At 38.0% G+C, this 24,817-nt stretch overlaps 1 protein-coding gene and 1 long non-coding RNA gene across 12 annotated transcripts in view; one reads left to right on the forward strand and one right to left on the reverse strand.

The window, feature by feature from the left end:
• TRDN (triadin) overlaps positions 1-24,817 on the forward strand; it is a 284,763-nt gene that overhangs the window by 210,422 nt on the left and 49,524 nt on the right. For all 9 annotated transcript variants that reach the window (XM_054021587.1, XM_054021581.1, XM_054021584.1 and 6 more), the window contains 5 exons: positions 221-271; positions 1,138-1,188; positions 12,959-12,997; positions 14,091-14,120; positions 24,671-24,709. In XM_054021587.1, the coding sequence (XP_053877562.1) occupies positions 221-271; positions 1,138-1,188; positions 12,959-12,997; positions 14,091-14,120; positions 24,671-24,709 (210 nt within the window). The remainder of the gene's footprint in view (positions 1-220; positions 272-1,137; positions 1,189-12,958; positions 12,998-14,090; positions 14,121-24,670; positions 24,710-24,817) is intronic.
• LOC128833607 (uncharacterized) overlaps positions 1-24,817 on the reverse strand; it is an 81,818-nt gene that overhangs the window by 47,453 nt on the left and 9,548 nt on the right. The window contains exon 2 of one of the 3 annotated variants that reach the window (XR_008444294.1): positions 20,280-20,331. The exons of the other annotated variants lie outside the window; for them this stretch is intronic. This is a non-coding gene — a long non-coding RNA (uncharacterized LOC128833607). The remainder of the gene's footprint in view (positions 1-20,279; positions 20,332-24,817) is intronic. 3 annotated transcript variants of the gene reach the window in all.

Consider the following 24,817-nt stretch of genomic DNA (forward strand, 5'->3'; position numbering starts at 1 on the left):
AATGGTCTGGTAGGAAAGAGCATAGTTTGCCTTTCAGATCCCAGATCGAACCCTTGCTGATCTAAACTGAGTTTTGGATTCTTAACAAAACCCCATGCTAATCAACTCTAGTCTAGTTTGGTATATTTTTTGTGAAACTGTTGCATAGCTCTAGATACTGTATAAAGGCATGATAATATAAATACCTCCCTGCTTCAATTTTTGCTGATAATTTTTTCAGAGCCTACAAAAGAAAAAGAAGTGAAGCCTCCAGTTCTTGTCAAAGAAAGAGGTAAAAATAGAATAATAGGTAATAGAAAAATAGAAGTTCTAAATTACTAAGAGTCCATATTTAGAGATGGGATTTTCTAAAGCATCTGGAGAATTTGGTGCTCAGCTCATTCTGGGCTTTTCAAAATCTCACCCTAGATTAATTAATTACATGCTTCTGGAAATGATACTTAGTTGGTCCTAAAGTGATTGCCATATAACCTTCAGTCTGCTTTAAAGGGCAGAAATAATAATCACGGAGTCCTAGATGGAAAAGATCCATGAAGTCATCTTAGTTCGAGTTTTGTTCAGTTTAAATGTCTCGGGCAATGAAGCTTCCACTACTTCCCTTCTGAGATTATTCCACAGTAAAAGATCTTGTTTACAGTGGACTTTTTCCTTTAAAATTCTTACTCTCTCTCCCCTCACCCCCCGCATGTTTGCCAGTATCTTAAAGAAGGCCTAACAGTCAAGTTATGTTTTGTTTTTTCTCTTCCCTCCTGTTCCCTTTACTACATCATGTAATGCGCACATTTCGATAATCTCTTTATTTCCTTTTCCCACTGTTTTCTGTGCCTCCTTACCTGTTATTGGAGATCCTACACTCCTCTATGCCTTGATCCCCTTTAATCATATTTCCACCTGTGCAGCTTCTCCTTCAAATCCCTCTGAAAAAAAAAAATCCTCCTTCCACAAACCCTATAAACCCTAGTGTTTCCCTTTAAAGAACAGTGTCACATAGAATAAAAGATTTTAAAAAGCCCACAAAAGCCTATGAGCTTTTGATACATGAAACATCAACCAAAGCTACTGCATGAAATTATTGCTGTACCTGGTCCTCCATGCCTTCTCTTCCCATGAATGTATACAAAATTGTAACTTTTTCAGGGGCCACAAGAAAACAAGCAGTGAAGCCTCCAGTTGTCATCAAAGAAAAAGGTAAAAATTATTTGTCAAGTTATGCCATAACTGAGGCCCTGATCCTGAAATCAGATCCTCATCCCTCTGTGAAGACACAAGAGCCCCGACCCTCAAAGATAGTTAGGTTCCTATTTGAAATTTCCTAAGCATCTCAATACCTTTATGGATCTGGGCCACAGACCCTTAAGTTGTGTGCTCTTTGGTGCAAGGATGCTGTTGCTTATTTGTCTATTAAGTGACATGCACTTTCATGGGGTACCTACTACTACTAAGTAGATCTCACAGCCAGAAAGTTATTATTGCTCATCATTTCCCCTTTCTTAATTTTATCCCATGTTCCTAGTTGTATTTGCCATTTCATATTACATATCACTTACCCAATATAAGCACCATACCACTGTCATGTACTGTGCCTTACATATAATGATCAAGATTTACCTTCAAATAAAGAGTACTTAAGGTATACACATCCTCTAAATAAAAAAATAAATAAAGGGGATTTTGTAGGCAGTGATAATAGTAATTATAACTAATTGAGTATTCTCAAGTTTATGTATTCATATTAAACTACTTCAGGCAAGAATTAGATTTATATTTAGACACTAGGTACATGTTGATTAAACATCATTTATTAAAGAAGCAGTATCTCAGATTAAATGGGTAAATACTTTTTAGAGCAGATAATAAGTAATAGCTTAGCAATGCAATAACAGTCAATTGAAACAAAGATACAGAGGTCATTCTTTGAAACTGCCAATTGCCTTAACGCTGCTTCAGAAAACTAAATACCATTCCCTCCTAATCGCTGGGTACTCTCTAGGGGATACTGCAAATTATGAGGTAATGTTTTCTCTGGCAAAGTTTATGAAAGGCAAGATATGTACATTTTTAAGGGCAACCGATCTACATAATATATGTAGGTAATACTTAGAATAATAGTAGAGCAACCTATTACTGCACACACTGATTCCGATGTCATTAAAAAACAACATGAAAGTTAGGTGATGTGTAGGGCCTACCAAATTCATGGTCCATTTTGGTCAATTTAAAAGTCATAGGATTTTAAAAATGGTAAATTTCATTATTTCAGCTATTTAAATGTGAAATTTTATGGTGGTGTAATTGTAGTGGTTCTGACCCAATAAAGGAGTGCGGCGGAAAGGGGGGTTACAAGGTTATTGTAGGGGGTTGCAGTACTGCTACCATTACTTCTGCGCTGCTGCTGGCAGCAGTGCTTCCTTCAGAGCTGGGCAGCTGGAGAGCAGTGGCTGCTGGTTGGGCACCCAGCTCTCAAGGCAGAGACACCACCACCAGCAGCGCAGAAATAAGGATTGCATAGTATGGTATTGCCACCCTTACTTCTGCGCTGCTGCTGGTGGGGCACCACCTTCAGAGCTGGGCATCCAGCCAACAGGTGCTGCTCTGTAGCCACCCAGCTCTGAAGGCAGCGCAGAAGTAAGGGTGGCAATACTGTACCCCCCCCTAAAATAACCTTCCAACCCCCTTGCAACTCCCTTTTGGCTCAGGATTCCGAATTTGAGAAACGCTGGTCTCCCCCGTGAAATCTGTATAGTAGAGGGTAAAAGCACACAAAAGACTAGATTTCATGATCCGTGATGTGTTTTTCATCGCTGTGAATTTGGTAGGGCCCTAGTGATGTGTAATGACAAAAGGCACCAGGGCTTAAATAGTCTCAAACTATTTTACACAGAATTAAAACCTAGCAAAGAGAGAGAGTCTTGAATGATCATCCCCCAGATACATGACAAGAAAAGAACAAAGGAGAATGTTCTTCATTGCACCTGTCCATTGGTCTACTCTTGGCAGAAGTGAGTTAGAATTAAAAAATGTATTTTCTTTTTTAAAAAGGCAAGTCTGGTGAAGCATATTGTGCCTAAGAAATTTGTTACTTTCTGCTTCTGCTCTTGTAAGGCTGTGAATGCTGTGGGAATCCATTATATGGATCTAGCAGTGTTTGACATGCCCAGAATGTTTGCTTTCAAGTGATCAGCTCTCCATAAGTACTTCGGGTCTGATCTTTCAGTATTTATTTGTTTTTTTCTATTTAAGTAATAGTAAAGGAAATGCCTATACAAGAGCTGTAGGTGTCCTGACAATTAATCTAACATCGTAAAACATCCCAAACGTTCAAGTAGGAATAAACTAACTCCATTTCATCAGCTAGCAGTGAATCACTTACAAAACAAAGATCCTTCAAACCACCCATGGCCTACTTGGCCTATTCAAAGTCAGACTAAGGGGCATTTGAATACTCCAGGTCCCACTGACTTTCCCCGTGATTGTTTATGTTCATCACCTTTGAAATTCAGATCCATGGCATGCTACACAGTTCACAGCAGCCAGAGGTATTTGGTTACACTATTACACCCATAGGATAAAATCTTGGCCCCATTGAAGTCAATAGAATTTTTGCTAGAATTTCACCCATAATATATATCATTGGAAAGTATCAGTTATGTCTTCAATAAACCCTCACAGAACATAGATCTAGTTACTACCTGGGTCAGTGTTATACAGGAGGTCAGACTAGATGATCACAGTCATCCCTTATGGCCTTGGAATCTCCAATTTCCCCACCCCTCCTGGCAGTAGATAGGTGAAAGAGGAACTATTTTTGTTAAATCAAATTTTTCAATCAGTCAAGAGTCATGAATGCGAGACATACAGTTTGGTGGATTCAAAATCTGAAAATGAAGGAAACACCTATTTCAAAACACCTGTTCAATGTGCAATGGCAAGCAACATTGAAAACAAAATGTTACCACAATAGGACAGAAAATATTGCTGAAAATGTTGCATATTATTAAAATATCATAGTATAAGTATTCCCTTGATTAATGTGTTCAGTTCTGATCACCATATGTCCTAGAAGACGATATAGCAGATTTAAAAGGACACAAAGGCAGTCAACTAATGATCAGAGGCAAGTAAAGACTGCCATGTGGAAGTGCAAGATTATTTAAAGAGAAGACAAGTAAGGGGAGAAATGAGAAACATGAAATCAGTGATACAGTAAAAATAAATTGGGTGCTGTTACTAACCCTTTCCTATAATACAAGAACAAGAGAACGCCTATAATTAAATTGAAAAGCAGCTTATGAAACTGATTATTTATGCATTACATCAAAAGTATTATCTTTAATCTCTGAAACTCCTCTTCTACGAGAGAGAAGGGTTAAGATCTTAGTAGGATTCCAAAAAAAAAAAAGCATGAAATATATTGTCAATAAGCACATTTATAGTTGCATTAGACAAGATGAAAAAATGGAAGATACAAATCTTCATGTTTCAGGACACAGCTCAACCACTAACTGCCTTAGGCAAGGTCTAAACTAGAAAAGATGTCAATATAGCTGTACCAGTATTGATGAACCGCCAAACCATCCTAGTACAGATGCAGTTTATACTGGCAAGAGTATGCTTTTGCTGGTGTTGCTTATACCAATTCTCTGAATGAAATAAGCTATGCTGGCAAGAGTATGTATGCTGGTATAACTGCTTCTACGTTAGGGCTTTTGCCAGTGTGAAAAATAGTCATCAAAGTAATCACATATTCTACCAGACATTAGTGTACTAACAAATGTTTCTTAGTGTAGACCTGGGCTAAGAATAGGGAGAAACTTCCTCTATGGGAAGATTAATCTATGATTGCCAATTATGGGCTTTCTTGCACCATCCTCTGAAGCATCTACTGCTGGTCACTGTTAGACATACATGACAAGGTGCACTGCTGGTCTGATTTGGTATGTTAGTGATTATTTGCTTATGCTAATATAATAAATACAGCATTTCCCCTACAGCTATGTGGAAATACTATATTTATATATAATAAACTATATAATAAGAGCTAGTTGGAAAAGGGAATTAGGGAAATTCCTGCTGTAAAAAATCATTTTGAAATGCATTGAATGAAAAATTAGAATTTCCTAAGTGAAATACAAATTTTCATTTTAATTTTGACTTCAAATGCCATTTTTAATCACAAAGTTTGGAATTTAAAATATGTATGACTCCTCCCCTTTCTTAAAACTGTCCCCCTTTTTTCTATTGGAAAAGCAGTAATTAAGCAACAGTAGACTCAATTTCACAAAAAGTAACACTTTCAGTCTTGTTTTTGTTCTCTTTATTATAGGGCAATATGTTACTTATCTTTTACTGATTTGCTGGGAGTTATTACTGCTTTTGTTATTTTAACAGAAACTTCCTTTGTCTTACCCCAACTTAAGTCTTGTTAGTGGATGCTGAATAGTGAATTTGACACAATGTACCAAAAAAAGGAATAGCCACATTTCAAGTCTGCCAGACTTGCAAACCAAACATCATCTTTATCAAAAACAAATGAAGTGCAATATCATTCTGTACACTTGGGCCAGAAAGATTCCCATTTACCATTGCAGAAGCATGCGTGTTTTGGATCATTACTATAGAGCGCTGCATTTAAAAAAATAAAATAAAAGCAACTTTAAAAAAAAAGTATGGCAGAGTTGCATATGTATAAACCCTGTCCTTGGGGCTAGTCCATCTGCTGTTGAAGGCAATTGCACACCTCCCATTTGACTTCATTGGGAACAGGCTCAGGTCATATATGTTATGCAGTGAAGCAACCCAAACAGATGAGATGAAAATCAGTTATGTTCCAACCACCCAAGTTTATGACAAGGTAAATCTTATTCACAATGTCTTTAAAGATTGGGATTCAGTTCAATTGCTTCAGGTTCTTAAAAGTTGCTTCTGTTTTTGCTGTTCTATGTGACAGATCTTCATAAATCATTTTTATCCTCTGGAATTCATATATAAACAATGCTTTCAAAAGCAAAAGGAACTAACCCAGTGATGCTGAATGTGTATGGCAGGACATTGACATTTTGTCAGAAAAGTGTAACCTCAATGTGTAAAGTGGCTTTAAGCATCCATGTGCAATGTTGTGCATCATTAGCTCTTTCTTTCTTCACAATGAAAAGTGACATGTCACATAGAACATACAAACAGGGTTTGAGAAGAGTCTTCTTAAGACAAAATTGTCCCATTGCCCTGTGGGAAACCAGGAAGAGAAGTTTCCATTTACTCCTACTGATGTTCTTTCCGTCAAAGTGACAGTATACAATAAACAGGGAGCTCCTTTAATAGATAATGTAATTATAACCAAAGGAACATCATGGTTTGTGTAGCATTATGTCACATTAGATAGAAGATATCTAGTTCAGTGTTAATCACATTAGATGTAAGTGACTGCAATACGCATACCTTTGCTAAATTAAACTAATGTTTGCAATATGGTGGTTGAATTCATATATCAGATTAAACTGCATTATGTAATCCAAAATAATAAAACATTACCAGATATTACAGTAAAACAGATGTGTTTGGTATATAAAAATTGCCACACCAGATCAGACCATTGGTCCATCAAATCCAGCAGCCTGTCTGACAGCTGCCCATACCAGATGCTTTGCAGAAACAGCAGCTGCTTCAGTGCTCAGATATTAAAGTGATGAGGTCCATATAAGTACCTAAATAGAGAGAAATATATTCAAAGGTATAAAATTCCCATTATTGCAGTCAACATCCAGCTGTGAGAAACTTTGAATATATCTTTAAAGAAGGAAAGAAAAAGAACAAGAATAGAAAACATCCCTTTATATTGCTGGAGACTATAATAATCTGGAAAAAGAAAAAAGGGAGCATATTGAATTTTTAAGTTCCAAAAAGTGTTGGCTCACACAAGTAAAAAAAGAAAGGCAAAGAATATGTGAACTACAAATTGTATATTAGTACATGTCATTTGATCTTCTCTTACCCTCCTCTGCAAAAAAAAAAAAAAAAAAAGGATTCAAAACAAACAAAAACTCATGTATCAGAGGGGTAGCCGTGTTAGTCTGAATCTGTAAAAAAGCAACAGAGGGTCCTGTGGCACCTTTAAGACTAACAGAAGTATTGGGAGCATAAGCTTTTGTGGGTAAGAACCTCACTTCTTCAGATGCAAGACTCATGTGTTTGTGTGCATATAGTATATGTATACACTCACTCACTCTTAACTCTTGTTAAATAATGTGTGTTCCCACATTATTGTTAGCATGACATAGAACTTACCGTGGTGACACTACGTAATAATACTAGAATAGGGAAAAAAGCACTCAGAATTATAAGACTGTGATAGATTCACATTATATGAGACCTGTGAAGTTTTGGCTTATCAGATGGGAACTTGAGAGAGAGAGCATTAAAATTCTCTGTAGAACAGGGTAGATACTGTAAAAACATTGTCTGAACATTTGTTTGAGGTGCACAGCTGGAGACTTCATATCTGCACAGAGTAGATGCAAGCATCATGCCTCCAGGAGCTCTGGAGCAAAGGTGCTCATTAGTAGCCCTTGCTAAATCTTTTGAAAAATTGTGGCATGTGGTCCTCCAGCACAGTGTTCCAGGTGGTGTCCAGTGTGAAGATTGGGGGTCGGTGCCTTGGCCAGGCCTCCACTTTACAGATATGCCACCTCTGATGTAGTGAATGCAGCAAGTGGTGTTAGTGCCACTTGCCAGTGCTCAAGGAGTGCTGACCACTATGGCTGGCTGCTCTGCAGAAGCAATGAAAAGAAAAGTTCCCAGTGACCTCTCCTTCTTCTAAAGCTTGATCTAGAGTTCACTGAAGTCAGTCAGATTCTTTCAGTTGACTTTAATGCCCCTAATGTAACCATCAATTTGGGAGCAAAATGTATTTCCTAAATTGAAGAATTATTGGCACACTTGCATTATTATCTAGATGCTTACAGCTCCAGGGTCACATACTTACCTTAGCTTTTTCATTTGGATCTGCAGTGCATTTGTATTAGGTGTTACTGATTATAAATCTAATGCCCATGCAATTATCATTTATCATTAGTGTTTTGCAGGTGTACAGGCTCATTTCTTTTCATGTTCTACTCTGGTGTTTAGCTCTGTATATCTGGCAGTGGCAGCTGGATCTTATAAATTATCAAAATAGGACAGTCAGGTTATGTAATGCACCACAATGTCTTCCTTAGCCATAAAATGCATTGTCAAAGATCAAAACCAGGTTCAGAGACAGAAAGCAAAGTGTAGGAGTAAATGGTCAGTTTTTATCATAGCCAAAGGTTAACTGCGGGGTGCTCCTTGATTCTGTACTAAATCCCATGTTGATTAATATTAATGATCTGAAATGGGCATGAGTAATGATGTAGCTGATGAAAGTTATTTAGGTTAGTCAGCACCAGAATGGACTTTGGGGAACTTCAGAGAAATGTAAACAAGCTACATGAATGGGCACCATGATGACAAATGAAATTCATCCTAATGCACATTGGAGTAATACCTGGCTCTTACATAGCACTTTTCAGCAGTAGATTTCAAAGTGCTTTCCAAAAAGTGGTCTCATCATCCCTATTTTACAGATAGGGAAGCTGAAACACACAGTGGGGAAAAAAATGAGGAGTCCTTGTGGCACCTTAGAGATTAACAAATTTATTTGGGCATAAGCTTTCCTGGGCTACAGCCCACTTCATCGGATGTATGAAGTAAAAAATACAGGAGCAGGTATAAATACATGAAAGGATGGGGGGTGCTTCATCAAGTGTTAGGTCAGTCTAACGAGATAAATCAATTAACAGTAGGATACCAAGAGAGGAAAAATAACTTTTGAAGTGGTAAGAGAGTGGCCTATTACAGACAGTTGACAAGAAGATGTGAGTAAGAGTAGGGAAAAATTAGTATTGGGGAGATTAGGTTTTGTAATGACCCAACCACTCAAAGTCTTTATTCAGGCCTAATCTGATGGTATCTAGTTTGCAAATTAATTCCAGTTCTGCAGCTTCAGGTTGGAGTCTGTTTTTGAAGTTTTTTTGTTGTTGAAGAATTGCCACTTTGAGATCTGTTATTGAGTGACCAGAGAGATTGAAGTGTTCTCCTACTGGCTTTTGCCCACAAAAGCTTATGCCCAAATAAATTTGTTAGTCTCTAAGGTGCCACAAAGACTCCTTGTTTTTTGGTTTTTTGCTGATACAGACTAACACAGCTACCATTGAAAACAGTGGGAAAAGTGACTTGCCCAAGATCACTCAGCAGGCCTTTGACAGAACCCAGATCCCTAGTCCTAGGCACTATCCTCTAGGCCATACTACAGCATGCTATATTAAACTATTCATATACAGGGTTCTAACTCTATCAATTGAAGAAAGGGACCCATGCATCATTGTAGACAGCCTGGTGAAAAGGCAGTCAAAAGGCTAACAAGATGTTAGGATGAATAGGGGATGGAATGGCAAATACTATAATGTGTATAATAATGTCTTTGAATAAATCCAATGGTGCAGCCTCATCTGGAATACTGTATGCAGTACTCATTACTGCATCTCATAAAGGATAGTGCTGACCTAAATGGGGTTCAGAGAGAGTGAGAGGAAGAAACCTTCCTGTGAAGACAGAATGAAATGATTGATATTGTTTATCTTAGAAAGGAAATGAATAAGAGGGGGCATGGTCAAAGTCTATACAATAATGAATGATATAGAGAATTGAGATCAGGAACTTCTGTTCTTCATGTCTCATAACATGAGATCAAGAGGATATTCAATGAAAGTAAAAGTTGGGAAATTCAAAACTGATACTTTTTTACGAAACATATAAGTAAACCTTAGAACTCATTACAACAGGAAACCAAGAACTTAAAAATATTCACAAAGGGATTGGATACTTATGCAGATATCCAGCAGATCCAAAATGTTCATATTTAATTAAAACAATTTTTGGAAGATTATTGAACTTTATGCTTCACGGCTTAAGCCAATCTCTAAATATTAGAGATCAAGATGGGATTTATGTTAGAGGTAGAGGTAAAATATCCCACCTCTACCTACTGTGGATTTCTTATACTTTCCTCTGAAATCTCTGGTACTGACAGGATACAGGACTAGATAGGCCTTGAATCTAATCCACTATGAAAATTCCCATGTTCCTAAGAACTACAGGAGGAGATTCCTATGTTTTTTGCTCCTGAGTGGTACCTACTAGACATGCAAGCTTAGATTAGGGAGCCTTGGGAATGGAACGTGTGCTCTTATATAAAGTTTATCTTCTTTTGTATCCGGTCTAAAGAAACTGGTAATGTTTGTATTTCCATCAATGGAGGAATGATAAGCAATGTATGGTTTTGGAAGAGGACTGAATGATTGGTGATCAGCTGGAGATGCTAGGATTAAAAGATTACTTACTTATCTCTACTTACTCCTGTCTGACATATATGGGGCTTGCTAGATAGTTAAACTCAGGATTTTTTCCCCTCAAAATGGTCTTATCAAGGAAGAATAAAAACAGGCAACAGCATTTCTGGTAAAGGTTTTGTATTGCCCAATTCATCATTCTGCTTTATTTAATGCCCTCCCCTGTCCTAATTTCATGTCCAGCAAAGACGTATTACCCCACATTTGCTTTCAGAAATTAAGCTGGCTTTTATCTGGTGTAGACCTAATTCCCTAGATAATCCATCCATTTTTTAAAAGATACAAACTCATTGCTCAGCTTCTGGAATTATGGTCTTTGTGCACTCTGTCATTATTCCTTGTCATTATAAGTTTAAGTAAGAGCATTTGATCAGAGAAATGCTATTGGCAATGGTAGTCAGCATGACGTCTCTTCTGCCTCATGAGATTTGTAGAGAATTTACAGTACGTGTCATCAGGAAAAAAAAATTTATTCCCTTATATACTGGTCACTGGTAAAATACAGGATTTGCAAACAGATACCATATAGTTATAGTACAACAATTTTTCACTATATATTTTGAATAGGAAATATCTGTGGTAATTGTGATAACAAACTAGGGTTTTACTATATGATACCTCATCTTTGCGGGGGTGGGGGAGAGGGAATAAAATCAACTGTAATGACTATTTTCTGAAAGGCAAGAGCCTGATTCTCCAGTGCTTCAAAATTTGTGCAGTCAGTTACATTCAAGCAAAGTGAGTAGAAAATGGACCACACCCTGCTACCCTCCATAAGGCTACTTTACACTACACCAGCAGCACTAAGCAGCCCTATAACCAGCTTTCCCTGCTACACAAAGATTCGTCTGGTACAGAGGAATATTCAAGTAGCTTATATCTTCTAAGTTTGGGATATGTCTGGCTGTAATAATGGCCCCTTGGGACAGAGGGACATTACCTGGTGACATAGCTTAGAGACACCCTAAGGCTGCACTAAATTGGGCCAAAGACTGATTGAGCTTTGAATCATCTCCCAGCCACAGATATTGGGAATGGAATGCAAAAGTGGCATATAGCTAATTCTGTCCCTTCCCCTCTAGCCCTGTCCTGAGTGCTGCTCAGCCAGACTCATGGGCCTGGTCTAGTGGAGGTAAAAGATTGTACACCAATTTTGCATTAGTTTTGCACTGGTGTGAATGCATGCAATACATTAAATGCATAGCCAGCCAGACCCCAACTCAGAAGATTCAGAGATTCAATTCAGAAATATCCTCCAAACTTCAGATGTTTATCTGAAACTAATTTGAATTTATGCAAACATTTAGAGGTCATTTCTCTTCTACCTCAACACATCCATCCCTCCTCCTTCCATTCTTTTCTCTTAGCCTAGCAGAGACATTAATGCCTGCTTGGAAACCCAAAGTAGACTTCAGGGTCTCAGCATAGGTTGTTGGATGTTGAAGATTGGTTAGAGGGTATTTATCTGCACTGGTGTTGAGCTTAAAAGTGTGTTAGTTAGTTCACTTCAGTCTTTGGACAGTGGTGGTTGCTTTTTCTCTTCCTCCCTTCCTTCTCTGATCTGGTTCACCCATCTGCACTATAGGACAGATTCCCAGCTGCTGTAAATTAGCCTTACTCCATTGCCTTCTGCGTAGCTGTGCTGAGGATCTGGTTTATAGGTTCATGCCTCAAGAGAGTAAACAGTTTCTGGTTAAAAACAGTGGGTAAAATGGATGATAGGTAATGCCAAATGTAATACTCTAAATATATGAACTAATGTCTGTGGAAGAATAACTTCCCCTGAAGATTAAGGTAGTTAGATTGATGAGAGGATCCTACCAGTTTCTTAAGATAACTTTAATTTAGAGCTGCATAGAAAATGGTTTTCCGTCCTGTAAATCGTTTTGAGATTTTGAAATGTTTTCCCATCTTGAATCAGAATGAAAAGTCAAAAATCACAAAAATATTTGCCAACCCAAAAATTAAAAAACAAAAAGGGGGCGGGGAGGAAGAATGGTTATTCTGTGGGAAGGGCTCTCCATTTATTTTTTTGTTGACAGGTTTCAATTTCATCCCAATTCAGAATTGGAAAAATTTTAAATTAGTGAATAACATTGCAAGACAGAAAAAACATTTCTTCCCTAATTCTAGTTGTAGGTACATAGAATTTGCAATGAATATGGGAAATGTACTGAAAACCCTCAGTAGCAAGTTCTAATGAACTTCTGTGTATTTTATCTATCTATAATATGGGTAGAAATAAATAATATCCATTTTACAGAATTGTGTGAGATTTAATGAATTAATAACTGTAAAGCATTGTTGACATCCTCAGATAAGTCAACAGATAAGCACATAAAATTATTACAGTGGAGTATGTATTACTATTAATTATCTTACTCGAAGTACTGCAGGACTGTCAATTCTAACAGACTTTTTTAGCTGAGAGATGGTATAAAAACTGAGTAACAAAAATAAGACACAAATTGAAATGGATGAATTTTTGTTTTTGTAATTTTGACTTCTAAAAATATTTTTCTTAATATTTTTCTCAGAACCTGAAGTCAAAAAAGAAGAAAAACCAGCAAAACCAGGTAACAGTTTATACACTTCAATGGGTGATAGATACAGAATATCTACTCGCACCAGATCCTAAATTAGGGGCCAAAGCCAATATTTTCAGCCCTGTGTGACTAAAGTTAGGCTACTAAATCCATATTTAAGCACCGAGGCTGAATGTTCAAAACTGCCTTAGGGATTGAGGAGCACCGGACCCACTTTCAATGGGGCGTATGTTTTTAAGTTACTTAGGAGCTTTTGAAATTTTTACCCAAAATGACTTTCCCCGGGACTTAGCCCAAACCTTGCCATTGGTTATGGTTTTGTAACCCCACTCAAAAATGAAAATTGAGGGCATACTTTTAAATTAAAGAATATATATATATATATATATATATATTTAGTAACACCACTTTAAAGTATTTACTTTATGTTACTTGTACATCACTTTAGTTACTATTATTACAATATGTTAAGCACTTTTTGCTAGTGTTAAAATATAACCGTACAGACCACAGAATTTCGTAAAACAGGGAACACAGACTATGCTTCAAAGACTTCCCCATCTTATTTCCCCATTTTATCTTCCTTCTGAAGTGATTATTCTGAAGGCTTCATCCTGTGTGTCTATCTCAGCATATAAATGAGAGGGAGGAAAGATTATCTTGAGGTTAAACCTCTACAGTCAGAGTCTGTAGGCCTGAGTTTTATTCCCATCCTTGTCACTGATCTGCTGTATGCCTTTGGACAAGTCATTTAATCTGAACCTCAATTTCCGCATCTGTAAATATTAATACACCTCTACCCTGATATAACACTGTTCTCAGGAGCCAAAAAATCTTACCGTGTTATATTGAACTTGCTTTGATCTGCCGAAGCGTGCAGCCCCGCCCCAGAGTGCTGCTTTACTGCATTATATCCAAATTCGTGTTATATCGGGTCGCGTTATATCGGGGTAGAGGTGTATTTATATAATATTAGACATACTTCCCCTGAGGGTAAATCTTTGTAAAGAGTTTTGCGATCCATCCATGGCAGGCATTCTGTATAACTTAGGTTAAAAATGCTGTTGGTATTATTTATCATTAATTTTAGACATGAAGAATGGCATTTTTTCCCCTATTTCAGCTCCAGTGAAAAGTGAAGGTGAGAAGAAAGGTAAATCAATTATTTTCTCTTTACTGAAGTTCATTTCAGCTTTTGACTGCAGTAAGAAATGTTTCTTTCATACAATGACACATTTGAGATGATGCACATCACCTCATGTGCTACCATAAAACAGCTTTATTCAGTTCTACTGTGATAACACAGTTGTCATTTCCAGTTCTGTTGGTTCATTTTTACTACAGGCCTAGACAGCCCACAACCCAATATCAGACGCTTCAATTTTTCTGACTAGGAAGAAAATGAAAGGCTCTTGTTATCATGTTACAATACATGAGAGAGAAAAAAACTTTCTATGCACTGTGTACACTGGTTTGATTGTTTCTTCTTCACAAAATGTGTTCTCCTATGTTTGTTTCATTTTCCCCTTTTGGATCTATATGTAACATGAATGCATGCCACTGTTGGCATTACATTTGATATTTGAGCTGTAAGGGCCTGATCCAAAGCACATTGAAATCAATGGAAAGACTCCCATTGGATCAGACCTTAAAACATCATGTGACTCTAAGTGCTCTCTTTAATGTCATCTCTCAAATGAACCTGTAACAACATCAGGTGTACTAGACTGCACCCAAACTACCTTATTTCAGTTACAAACAGAGCCTTTGGAGGAAAAAGTACTTTGGACGTTTAAATTAGTATTTTATTTAAAATATTTGGTTATATAAAATTTCAGTGATAATCTTATTGGGGAGATATATATTAAAAATAAAATAACCCTTTTGGATCTGATTTTGCTTTGTTACCCCAGGGTAAACCTGGAATAATTCTGTTGATTTTAACTGAGTAATTTGGGATTTAAACATGTGTAACAGACAGCAGAATTTGGCGCTGCATTATTATTATTTCTGAAACACTTTGACAAATTTTTAAATTATGCTTTCAAAAGAAAGGGCTTGGCACTCCTCAGTCATATTGCTGAAAAATGGAATCAGTTTCTACTATTCAGCAAGTGATTTTTAATCTTGCTATTTATTTTTATGTTATATTTATATACAGTTATAAATTAAATGAAAAAAAATGTAGTTCTCATCAGCTTTAATGGCTCACGGGTGAAATCTTGGCTTCATTGAAGTTGATGGCAAAACTCCCATTAACTTCAGTGGGGCCAGGATTTCACTCCAGGAGTTTAACTGAATGCTGTTGTTCCTTCTGGTTATGCAAAATAACAGTGCTAAATAAGTATCCAGTGCAGTGGTTTATCCATGGACTAATTTGCAACAATCGAGGCACGGAAAGTAGCTCAAGGGAGGGAGAGTCAGAGCAGTGGCAGAAGCACTTACAGCACTTGGTTTTAAGCCATCAGAACACTTGCTGTGATCACACTCTTGAACTTATCACATTCATTGCTAGATCCTGAACTGAAAGACAGGAATACGGTAATTGCCTTGTGAGGTAGGATGCTAATGCTGTAAGACTTGCCCCTGGTTATGGATCTATCATTTAGAAAGAAATGTTAGGGGAATTTGCTATTTAGGATCCCATTTCAAAGAGTTTAATATTTTTCCCTCTTTTTCCACAATTATTTTTCTCTCCCCTGCCATGGTCTCTCCCCACAGAAATAAGAAAATATGCATTTTTTACAGACTATTCTTAAGTCATATAAAGTGCTTTCACATTTCATTTACTTCTGTAATTTTTATATACTGTTTCTGTTGATTATTTTCTCTTCTACCCTGTCCTCATATCTTCTCCTTCACTAAGGTAATTTTTGCAGCAAGGACAGATGGAGAAACTCTCAGATAGGTATCTGAGCAAGAGCAAGCTGTATTTAATGCACAGCTCTTTCCACTGACCTACCTTTCACTAGTATGGAGGATCAAGTTGAAGGAAAGGCTCACCTTTGTCTTTTAAATATTGTTTTTGCTTTAGATATTTTTGGACCCCACCATTAAGTCTCTCCTCAGTTTTAGAATGTCAAACACCTTAGGGCAGCTGGGGGAGAAACAGCAGTAGGGAATGCAGACAGGCTGTTGCTACAACTGCCAGTACCAAACAAAATTTGCAACCTAAGGAAGGGGGAGATGCTACCTCCAACAAGTATCTACTTATCTGTGTGGCTTGAAAGAAACAACCTGGCTCTTGTCATACTTTAATTTCAACTGCTCTGTGATGCATACATGGAGAACATTGTGTTTTAGTGGCAACCTCCCACCTATTACCACCTTTTTGCTTATTTTATCATTCTCCAAAATTTGCCCAAGGCTAAAAATGTGTTTCTCTCACTAGCAATAACATTCAGGAACATTTTGCTAGTTTTGCTTAAGAATATTTTTTTTCCACAGCTGTAAAAATAATAGATGTGCTTAGCATCTGATCTAAAATTGACTGGTTCATTACCTAAAATGTATCTGGCTACCTACACACTTGAGTTCAATTAGGACTATATCATCTTGCATTTACGTCACGTTGCAAACATAAACCATACTGTATATGCAGCCTTCTCCAATTATTCCTTTCTTATTTAAATATACACTCTTCATCTAGGAAAGCATAATGAGACATACAGAGAGACAAGTAGTCATAAAAAATGAAGGGGTGAAGATGGACTGACATTTTCTAATGATGGTACATAATGTGTATAGCATATATCAAATATGAAGGAATATGAAAGACAAAAAAAGAGCAGAATTAGGCAGGTGAAAGCTAAAGTAATTAATCTGTGCTTCCAAGTGTGAGTAATACTTACATGGAATTCTGAGGCACAGTTTTTGCATGTGAATGATGTTCTAGCCTCTTCAGTTCAAAAAGAAGGGCTATCTTAGACCTGTGTGACCTGAGCCCTGGAAAATAGACTCAGCTTCAGCTGTGCACTTTGTGACTTATTTTAGTGAAAGAGAGTTCCTGGATCAGTGAGATGAGAGTTTAAATGTGTCAGTTTCTAAAGGGAATGAGGGAATACATCATTCAAACCCTTCATATGAAAGAATTTCTTAAGACTTAGTGTGGACAAAGTGGAGAAATTAAGTCAAAGTAATTTACTTTCCTCCGAGGTGTGAACACCCTACTCCCCTCTTGAGCAACGTAACTTACATCAACTTAAAATGCTATCTACACCACGCTATGTCAGCGGGAGATGCTCTCCTGTTGACATAGCTTCTGCCTCTCATTAAGGTGGAGTAATTATGCGATGAGAGAGTGCATAACGCGTCTTCACCAGACACGCTAATTCAATGCCACTGCATTGATGCAGGCATGCAGACAAGCCCAACATTCAAATCTCAGTGCACTGGAAGTTGCAGTTCAGGGGAACTGGGACAGTCCAGTAGATTGGTGATGGGATATCGAGCCCTTCATCTTTTGGGCACTTCTCCAAATACAGCAAGTCTTTAGCAACTCACTTCACACAGACCACCAATCTCTGTTAGATCTGACTGGAGAAACTATATTTTGTTGCAATATAGTTGCATCAGAACTGAAATGCTTCATGAAATTGGGTCAGTTTGGCCAACATTTTGTTTTGGAAGAAAACCAAAGAGAAAATATTCCAACAACGTCAAAAACGTTCAGAATGAAAGGTTTTGATTTTTCTTTTTAAGTGACTTTACAAAAATGTGAAGTTCTTTCAAAACAAAAAATCAAAATGTTTCATTCTGAACATATTGAATTATTACTATTACATATTATAATATACAATGTCTTTAAAGAAAACTGAAATCCAAACAAATTGCTTCAAATGATTTGAAATTCAGACAATTTCAAAAAAATTTCCTTCATGGAGAATTTCCAAATTTTCAGTTTTCATTCCCATTCGGAACTAATCCAAATTTTTAATCCTTCACACAACAGGACTTCCAACCTTCGCACAGCTCTAATCTCAGTCCATTTTATATCACCCCCATCACTCATACATTTGTTGACAGTATTCAGGACTGAATAGGAATGGCAGCTGAATCACTGTGACACATTCACAATGTTGTCTTTCCAGGTCTTTGTTAGGGAACAATATCAGGGCATTTTAGGAAGTCTTGCATTGACAGTGCGCTGCACTGGGGCTAGATTGTGTAACCCATATTCACATTGTTGGTGAGCGCTTACATGAGTAGTCCCATTAAAGTCAATAGGACGACTTATAAGTGAAATGTATCCCAGTGTACATAGGGCTTGCACAAGTGGATCCCCAGTGGAGCCATATTGGAACATCTAAATAGGACATAAGTGGTGCACAGGCCTTGTAAGGAGGAATTTAACTATGTAAATGCAAAACAACATGAGTAATGGTTGCAGAATCTAGCCCCTTGTGAACAAAAAGAGGACTTCACTCTTCAGTGCTATTGGTCTAGCATCTTCCACCAACACTAAATTCATTTAAAAATAGTTAAGAGAATTAATAAATAAGCCCAGCTTATACATAACACAGAAGATGAAGCAATAGGAAAATATGTGGGATGTAATTTTGATGGATAGAAAGCTGGCTAGATCGTTGGGCTCAACGGGTAGTGATCAATGGCTCCATGTCTAGTTGGCAGCCGGTTTCAAGCGGAGTGCCCCAAGGGTCGGTCCTGGGGCGGTTTTGTTTAATAACTTTATTAATGATCTGGAGGATGGTGTGGACTGCACTCCCAGCAAGTTTGCAGATGACACTAAACTGGGAGGCGTGGTAGATACACTGGATGGTAGGGATCGGATACAGAGGGACCTAGACAAATTAGAGGATTGGGCCAAAAAAAGCCTGATGAGGTTCAACAAGGACAAGTGCAGAGTCCTGCACTTAGGATGGAAGAATCCTATGCACTGCTACAGACTAGGGACCGAATGGCTAGAAAGCAGTTCTGCAGAAAAGGACCTAGGGGTCACAGTGGACAAGAAGCTGGATATGAGTCAACAGTGTGCTCTTGTTGCCAAGAAGGCTAACGGCATTTTGGGCTGTATAAGTAGGGGCATTGCCAGCAGATCGAGGAACGTGAGCGTTCCCCTTTATTCGACATTGGTGAGGCCTCATCTGGAGTACTGTGTCCAGTTTTGGGCCACACACTACAAGAAGGATGTGGAAAAATTGGAAAGAGTCCAGCAGAGGGCAACAAAAATGATTAGGGGTCTGGAGCACATGACTTATGAGGAAAGGCTGAGGGAACTGGGATTGTTTAGTCTCCAGAAGAGAAGAATGAGGGAGGATTATCAAATCACCAAAGCTGCTTTCAACTACCTGAAGGGAAGTTCCAAAGAGGATGGATCTAGACTGTTCTCAGTGGTGGCAGATGACAGAACAAGGAGCAATGGTCTCAAGTTGCAGTGGGGGAGGTCTAGGTTGGATATTAGGAAACACTATTTCACTAGGAGGGTGGTGAAGCACTGGAATGCGTTACCTAGGGAGGTGGTGGAATCTCCTTCCTTGGAGGTTTTTAAGGCCTGGCTTGACAAAGCCCTGGCTGGGATGATTTAGTTGGGAACTGGTCCTTTTTTGAGCAGGGGGTTGGACTAGATGACCTCCTGAGGTCCCTTCCAACCCTGATATTCTGTGATTCTATGATCCTGTTATAATGAATATGTGATGGCATAGTAAATCTGCAGAAATGTGTTAGCCAATACCACACAAGTGAAGTATGGGCAACAGAACACAGACACTCCAGCTCCAAAATGCAAGCCTCTGCCACATGAGCTAAAAGACAATCTCTACCAATTACTACTAGTGGCTTTTATCCTTTGGCAATTACTCAAGATTAGTGGTGCACACTGATAAATACATATTGGTTAGACACCAAATATATATTGGTTAGACACCATCCCCTCTACTTATGTGGAAAAATCAAGATATTCCACAAACTGAAGATGACCCAGACAGTAATTGATTTAGGACTGCTTAGGTCCCATGCTGACTAGATACATTGAAAGGAAGTCTTTCTGTTATTGAAGCAGCTGGCCATAACAATATGGATACAGTATAGTTGAACATGCCAGGTTAGTAATATGACTTAAGTCTCCATTGTATATAGATTACTATATCTGTATTTACCTAACATGCCACACTGCTCTAAAAAAGTGATTGGTTGGAAGTTGTAGCCCGATCTATAGATTATGTATATGTTGATTACTTAAGAATCCTCAGTAATCACTTTGAGAGTTGACAGGTTCTTATCCTAAGATCAGGCACAGTATTATTAAAATTATTATATAGTTGGGAACCCCGATGTGCACAGTTGCAATACTTACACTACAGGAACTCCTCTGTATTTACAGGTTTCAGAGTGGTAGCCGTGTTAGTCTGTATCAGCAAAAAGAACAAGGAGTACTTGTGGCATCTTAGAGACTAACAAATTTATTTAAGCATAAGCTTTCATGGGCTAAAACCCACTTCATCGGATGCATGCAGTGGAAAATACAGTAGGAAGATATATATATACACACACACAGAGAACATGAAAAAATGGGTGTTGCCATACCAACTATAACGAGTGTAATCAGTTAAAGTGGGCTATTGTCAGCAGGAAAAAAAAAACTTTTGTAGTGATAATGAGGATGGCCCATTTCCAACAATTGACAATAAGGTGTGAGTAACAGTAGGGGGAATAATTCTACTTTGTGTAATGACCCATCCACTCCCAGTCTTTATTCAAGCTTAATTTTAGCGCAGCCACATATACCCCAACTCAGTAAAGTAGATAAAGATACTATACTACATCTGCACATCCATATACCCACACCATCCCTTGCAGAACAACCTGAAATGCTAGCCCATCATCTTCCTCATCACCATTACCTTCTCCCTCAGCTTCTGTACCAAATGACTGGAGGACAGCTTATGTGATGCCAATTTTTTAAAAAGGCTCCACAGGTGACCCCAGTAATTACAGGCCAGTAAGCCTGACTTCAGTACTGGGCAAAGTGGTTGAAACTATAGTAAAGAACAAAATTGTCAAATACATAGATGAACATAATTTGTTGGGGAAGAGTCAACATGTTTTTTGTAAAGGAAAATCATGCCTCACCAATCTACTAAAATTCTTTGGGGGGGTCAACAAACATGTGGACAAGGAGGATCCAGTGAATATAGTGTACTTAGATTTTCAGAAAGCCTTTGACAAGGTCCCTCACCAAAGGCTCTTAAGCAAAATAAGCAGTCATGGGATAAGAGGGAAGGTCCTCTCATGGATTGGTAACTGGTTAAAAGATAGGAAACAAAGGATAGGAATAAATGGTCAGTTTTCAGAATGGAGAGAGTTAAATAGTGGTGTCCCCCAGGGATCTGTCCTGGGACCAGTCTACTCAATATATTCAAAAATGATCTGGAAAAGGTGAGGTGGCAAAATTTGCAGATGATACAAAATCTACATGGTTAAGTCCCAGGCAGTCTGCAAAGAGCTACAAAAGGATTTTTCAAAACTGGGTGACTGGACAACAAAATGGCAGATTAAATTCAATGTTGATAAATGTACATGTGCAAGTAATGCACATTGGGAAACATAATCCCAACTATACATATACAATGATGGGGTCTAAATAGGCTGTTGATACTCAAGAGATAGATCTTGGAGTCACTGTGGATAGTTCTCTGAAACCATCCACTCAATGTGCACATACTAGCGTAGTTTCTTGGCAGTCAAAAAAAGAGAATAGAATGTTGGGAATCATTAAGAAAGGGTCAGATAATAAGACAGAAAATATCATATTGTCTCTATATAAATCCATGGTACGCCCACACCTTGAATACTGCGTGCAGATGTGGTTGCCCCATCGTAAAAAAGATATATTGGAATTGGAAAAGGTTCAGAAAAGGGCAACAAAAATCTTTAGGGTTATGGAATGGCTGCCATATGAGGAAAGATTAATAAGACAGGGACTTTTCAGCTTGGAAAAGAGGAGACTAGGGAGGGATATGAAAGAGGTCTACGAAATCATGAGTGGTGTGGAGAAAGTAAATAAGGACATGTTATTTACTCCTTCTCATAACACAAGAACTAGGGGTCACCAAATGAAATTAATAGGCAGCAGGTTTAAAACAAACAAAAGGAAGTATTTTTTCATACAACGTACAGTCAACCTGTGGAACTCCTTGCCAGAGGATGTTGTGGGAATGGGCAACGGGGGATGGATCACTTGATGATTACCTGTTCTGTTCATTCCCTCTGGGGCACTCTGCATTGGCCACTGTCAGAAGACAGGATACTGGGCTAGATGGACCTTTGGTCTAACCCAGTATGGCTGTTCTTAAGTTCTTATGTTCTCATCACCAGTGGCCATCATTCTGGCATCTCTCAAGGACTACATCTCCTTCTCCTACTGCCCCTAGGCTGGGATACCTCTTTTATAATATAATACGCTGATGCCACCATATTTGATGCATATTCAGTAGGGGATTTGCCCCTTTTCTTTATTTGTATTTCCTCACCTTATTAAAGTTGGCGTGTCTTTCTTCTTTAGGTTAGTATCTCAGTGATCTCAACTTATTATCATATACGTTGATTTGTTACCATGGGCCACTTGTGGTTAGGTAGCTCATGTACCTGGTATATACATCAACTCATTGCCATGACATTCTTGTGGTTGTATCATGTACCTGTCATCAGAACTTCCCCTAAACACTCTATTTTTGGCTCCCCAATACTTGTTTCCATTGACAGTTTATCTGTCAAAGTTTATCTGTTCAAAAGTCATAGGCCTCAAGCCTTACACTAACTTGCTGAAACTAATGTCTTACAGGATACAGGCCTGTAAGTTCCTTACATTACTGCTGAATATACTGCAAAGCAGCAAATATAATAAAGGCAAGCTATCCCACTGGGCTACAAAATGGAATACCTAAATCTACTACCGAGACATGTATTACACATGCTCCTAAGAGAAAATGTGTATTCTTTTAAACATCAAATTAAACTTTCTGGGATTCCTCTCTTAAAATATACACAGCGTATTACTTTGTTTAAATATAAAAAATAAAAAACAGGCATTAAATTAGCCACCAGATGAAACTCGTATGGATACATAAACTGAATGTTAAGGTAGTCATTCTAGCTAAGTCAGAGAAAAAGCACAGTAACTCTATGCCTGTTCTATAAGAGGACATTCTCCAGGAAATCTAGACTATTGGCAAGGAAATTCCAGTTACTGGAACAGGATTATTTCTCTTTGTACAAATCTACTCATGCCAAAAGAGTTATTTCATTTAATAGGTGGCTTTTCTTATGTACTCAGAAAATGCAAAAATCAGTGCTTTTCCATGCTGAAAGATCAAAACATAGCTGTGTTGGACTATATCAGGGAATTTCTGTATTAGAACCATAAAGTGTATGTGTATAACAAGTCCGAGGCCAAGAGAGACAAGGGGTAAGATTGAATTCCCCACAGCTTAAAATTCAAGATATTGGTAACAGAACAGGCCTCTTGCTTTTTCATTTCTGTGTCTCTCCCTCTCTGTGAGAAACATGCAAGGCCAAACTGCTCTCTGTATTTACAATAAACATGGCATTTTTGCCTTATCCCTCTTATAAGATCCTGTTGGTATTATTTTATTAGTGTAACAGCTGTTTTCAATAAATGTTGTATGGAGAGCAGGTCTGAAAGCCCAGTCTTGAACCTAACTCCATTGGATTCTTGGGAAGCAGTCTAGGCCGTCACACCACACTGACTCACGCAGTTACCTAGGAATTCACAGTGGGTGGGCAGCAGCTGGTCAGCATGGAAACAGGCATGGGCTTGAGCAGCAGCAAGAGCAGTCTGTTGGAACTATTGGCAATAGGGGAGAGTGCCCAGCCAGGTAGTGACTGTGAGTAGAGTGGAGAAACTGCTTCCCTTAGGAGCCTAGATACCTGCCGTGGATCACCTGGGTGGGACCTTGCCTGTGGATTGGCTGACCCCTGGCAGAATGGTGTGGGGCTTATTACAAGACTTGCAGGTAATTGCCTCTGATGACTCCTCACACTGTCTGGTTTAGGAATGACTGATCAGGCTTAAGCAGTCAAAGGCTCAAAGGTAACTCCAGTTTAGGCAGGTTCTGAGGTAACTCACCTCATTCTGCTCTGTGTGATTCTCCCAGGAGAGTGGATATTCCATGGGAAGGTCTCTCCCTGGATTTTTGTTGTTGACAGGTTTCAATTTCATCCCAGTGCAAAAGTGGAAAACTTTCATAATAGCAAAAAAACCAACCAAACAAACAAAAATTGCAGGACAGAAAAACCATTTCCTGCCTAGTTCTAGTTGTATATATGTAGAATTTGCAATGAATATGGGAAATTTACTGAATACTCTATAGCCCTCAGTAGCAAGTTCTAATTAATCTTTCTGTACATTACTCTATCTGTAATATGGGTACAAATAAATACCCATTTTCCAGAATTGTGAGAGACTTAATGAATTAATAACTGTAAAGTACTGTTGATATCCTCAGATAAGTCAATTGTTAAGTACATACAATTATTACAATGGAGTATGTATTACTATTAATTATCTTACTCGAAGTACTGCAGGACTGTCAGTTCTAACAGACTTCTTTAGCTGAGAGATGGTATAAAAACTAAGTAACAAGAATAGAACACAAATTGAAATGAATGATTTTTTGTTTTTGTAATTTTAACTTCTAAAATGATTTTTATTAATATTTTTCTCAGAACCTGAAGTCAAAAAAGAAGACAAGCCAGCAAAACCAGGTAATAGTTTATACACTTCAATGGGTGATAGGTACAGAATATCTACTCTCACCAGATCCTAAATTAGGGGCCAAAACCAAAATTTTCAGTCCTGTGTGACTAAAGTTA

This window comes from Malaclemys terrapin, chromosome 3, assembly GCF_027887155.1.
Source record: "Malaclemys terrapin pileata isolate rMalTer1 chromosome 3, rMalTer1.hap1, whole genome shotgun sequence".
Classification (NCBI taxonomy): domain Eukaryota; kingdom Metazoa; phylum Chordata; order Testudines; family Emydidae; genus Malaclemys; species Malaclemys terrapin.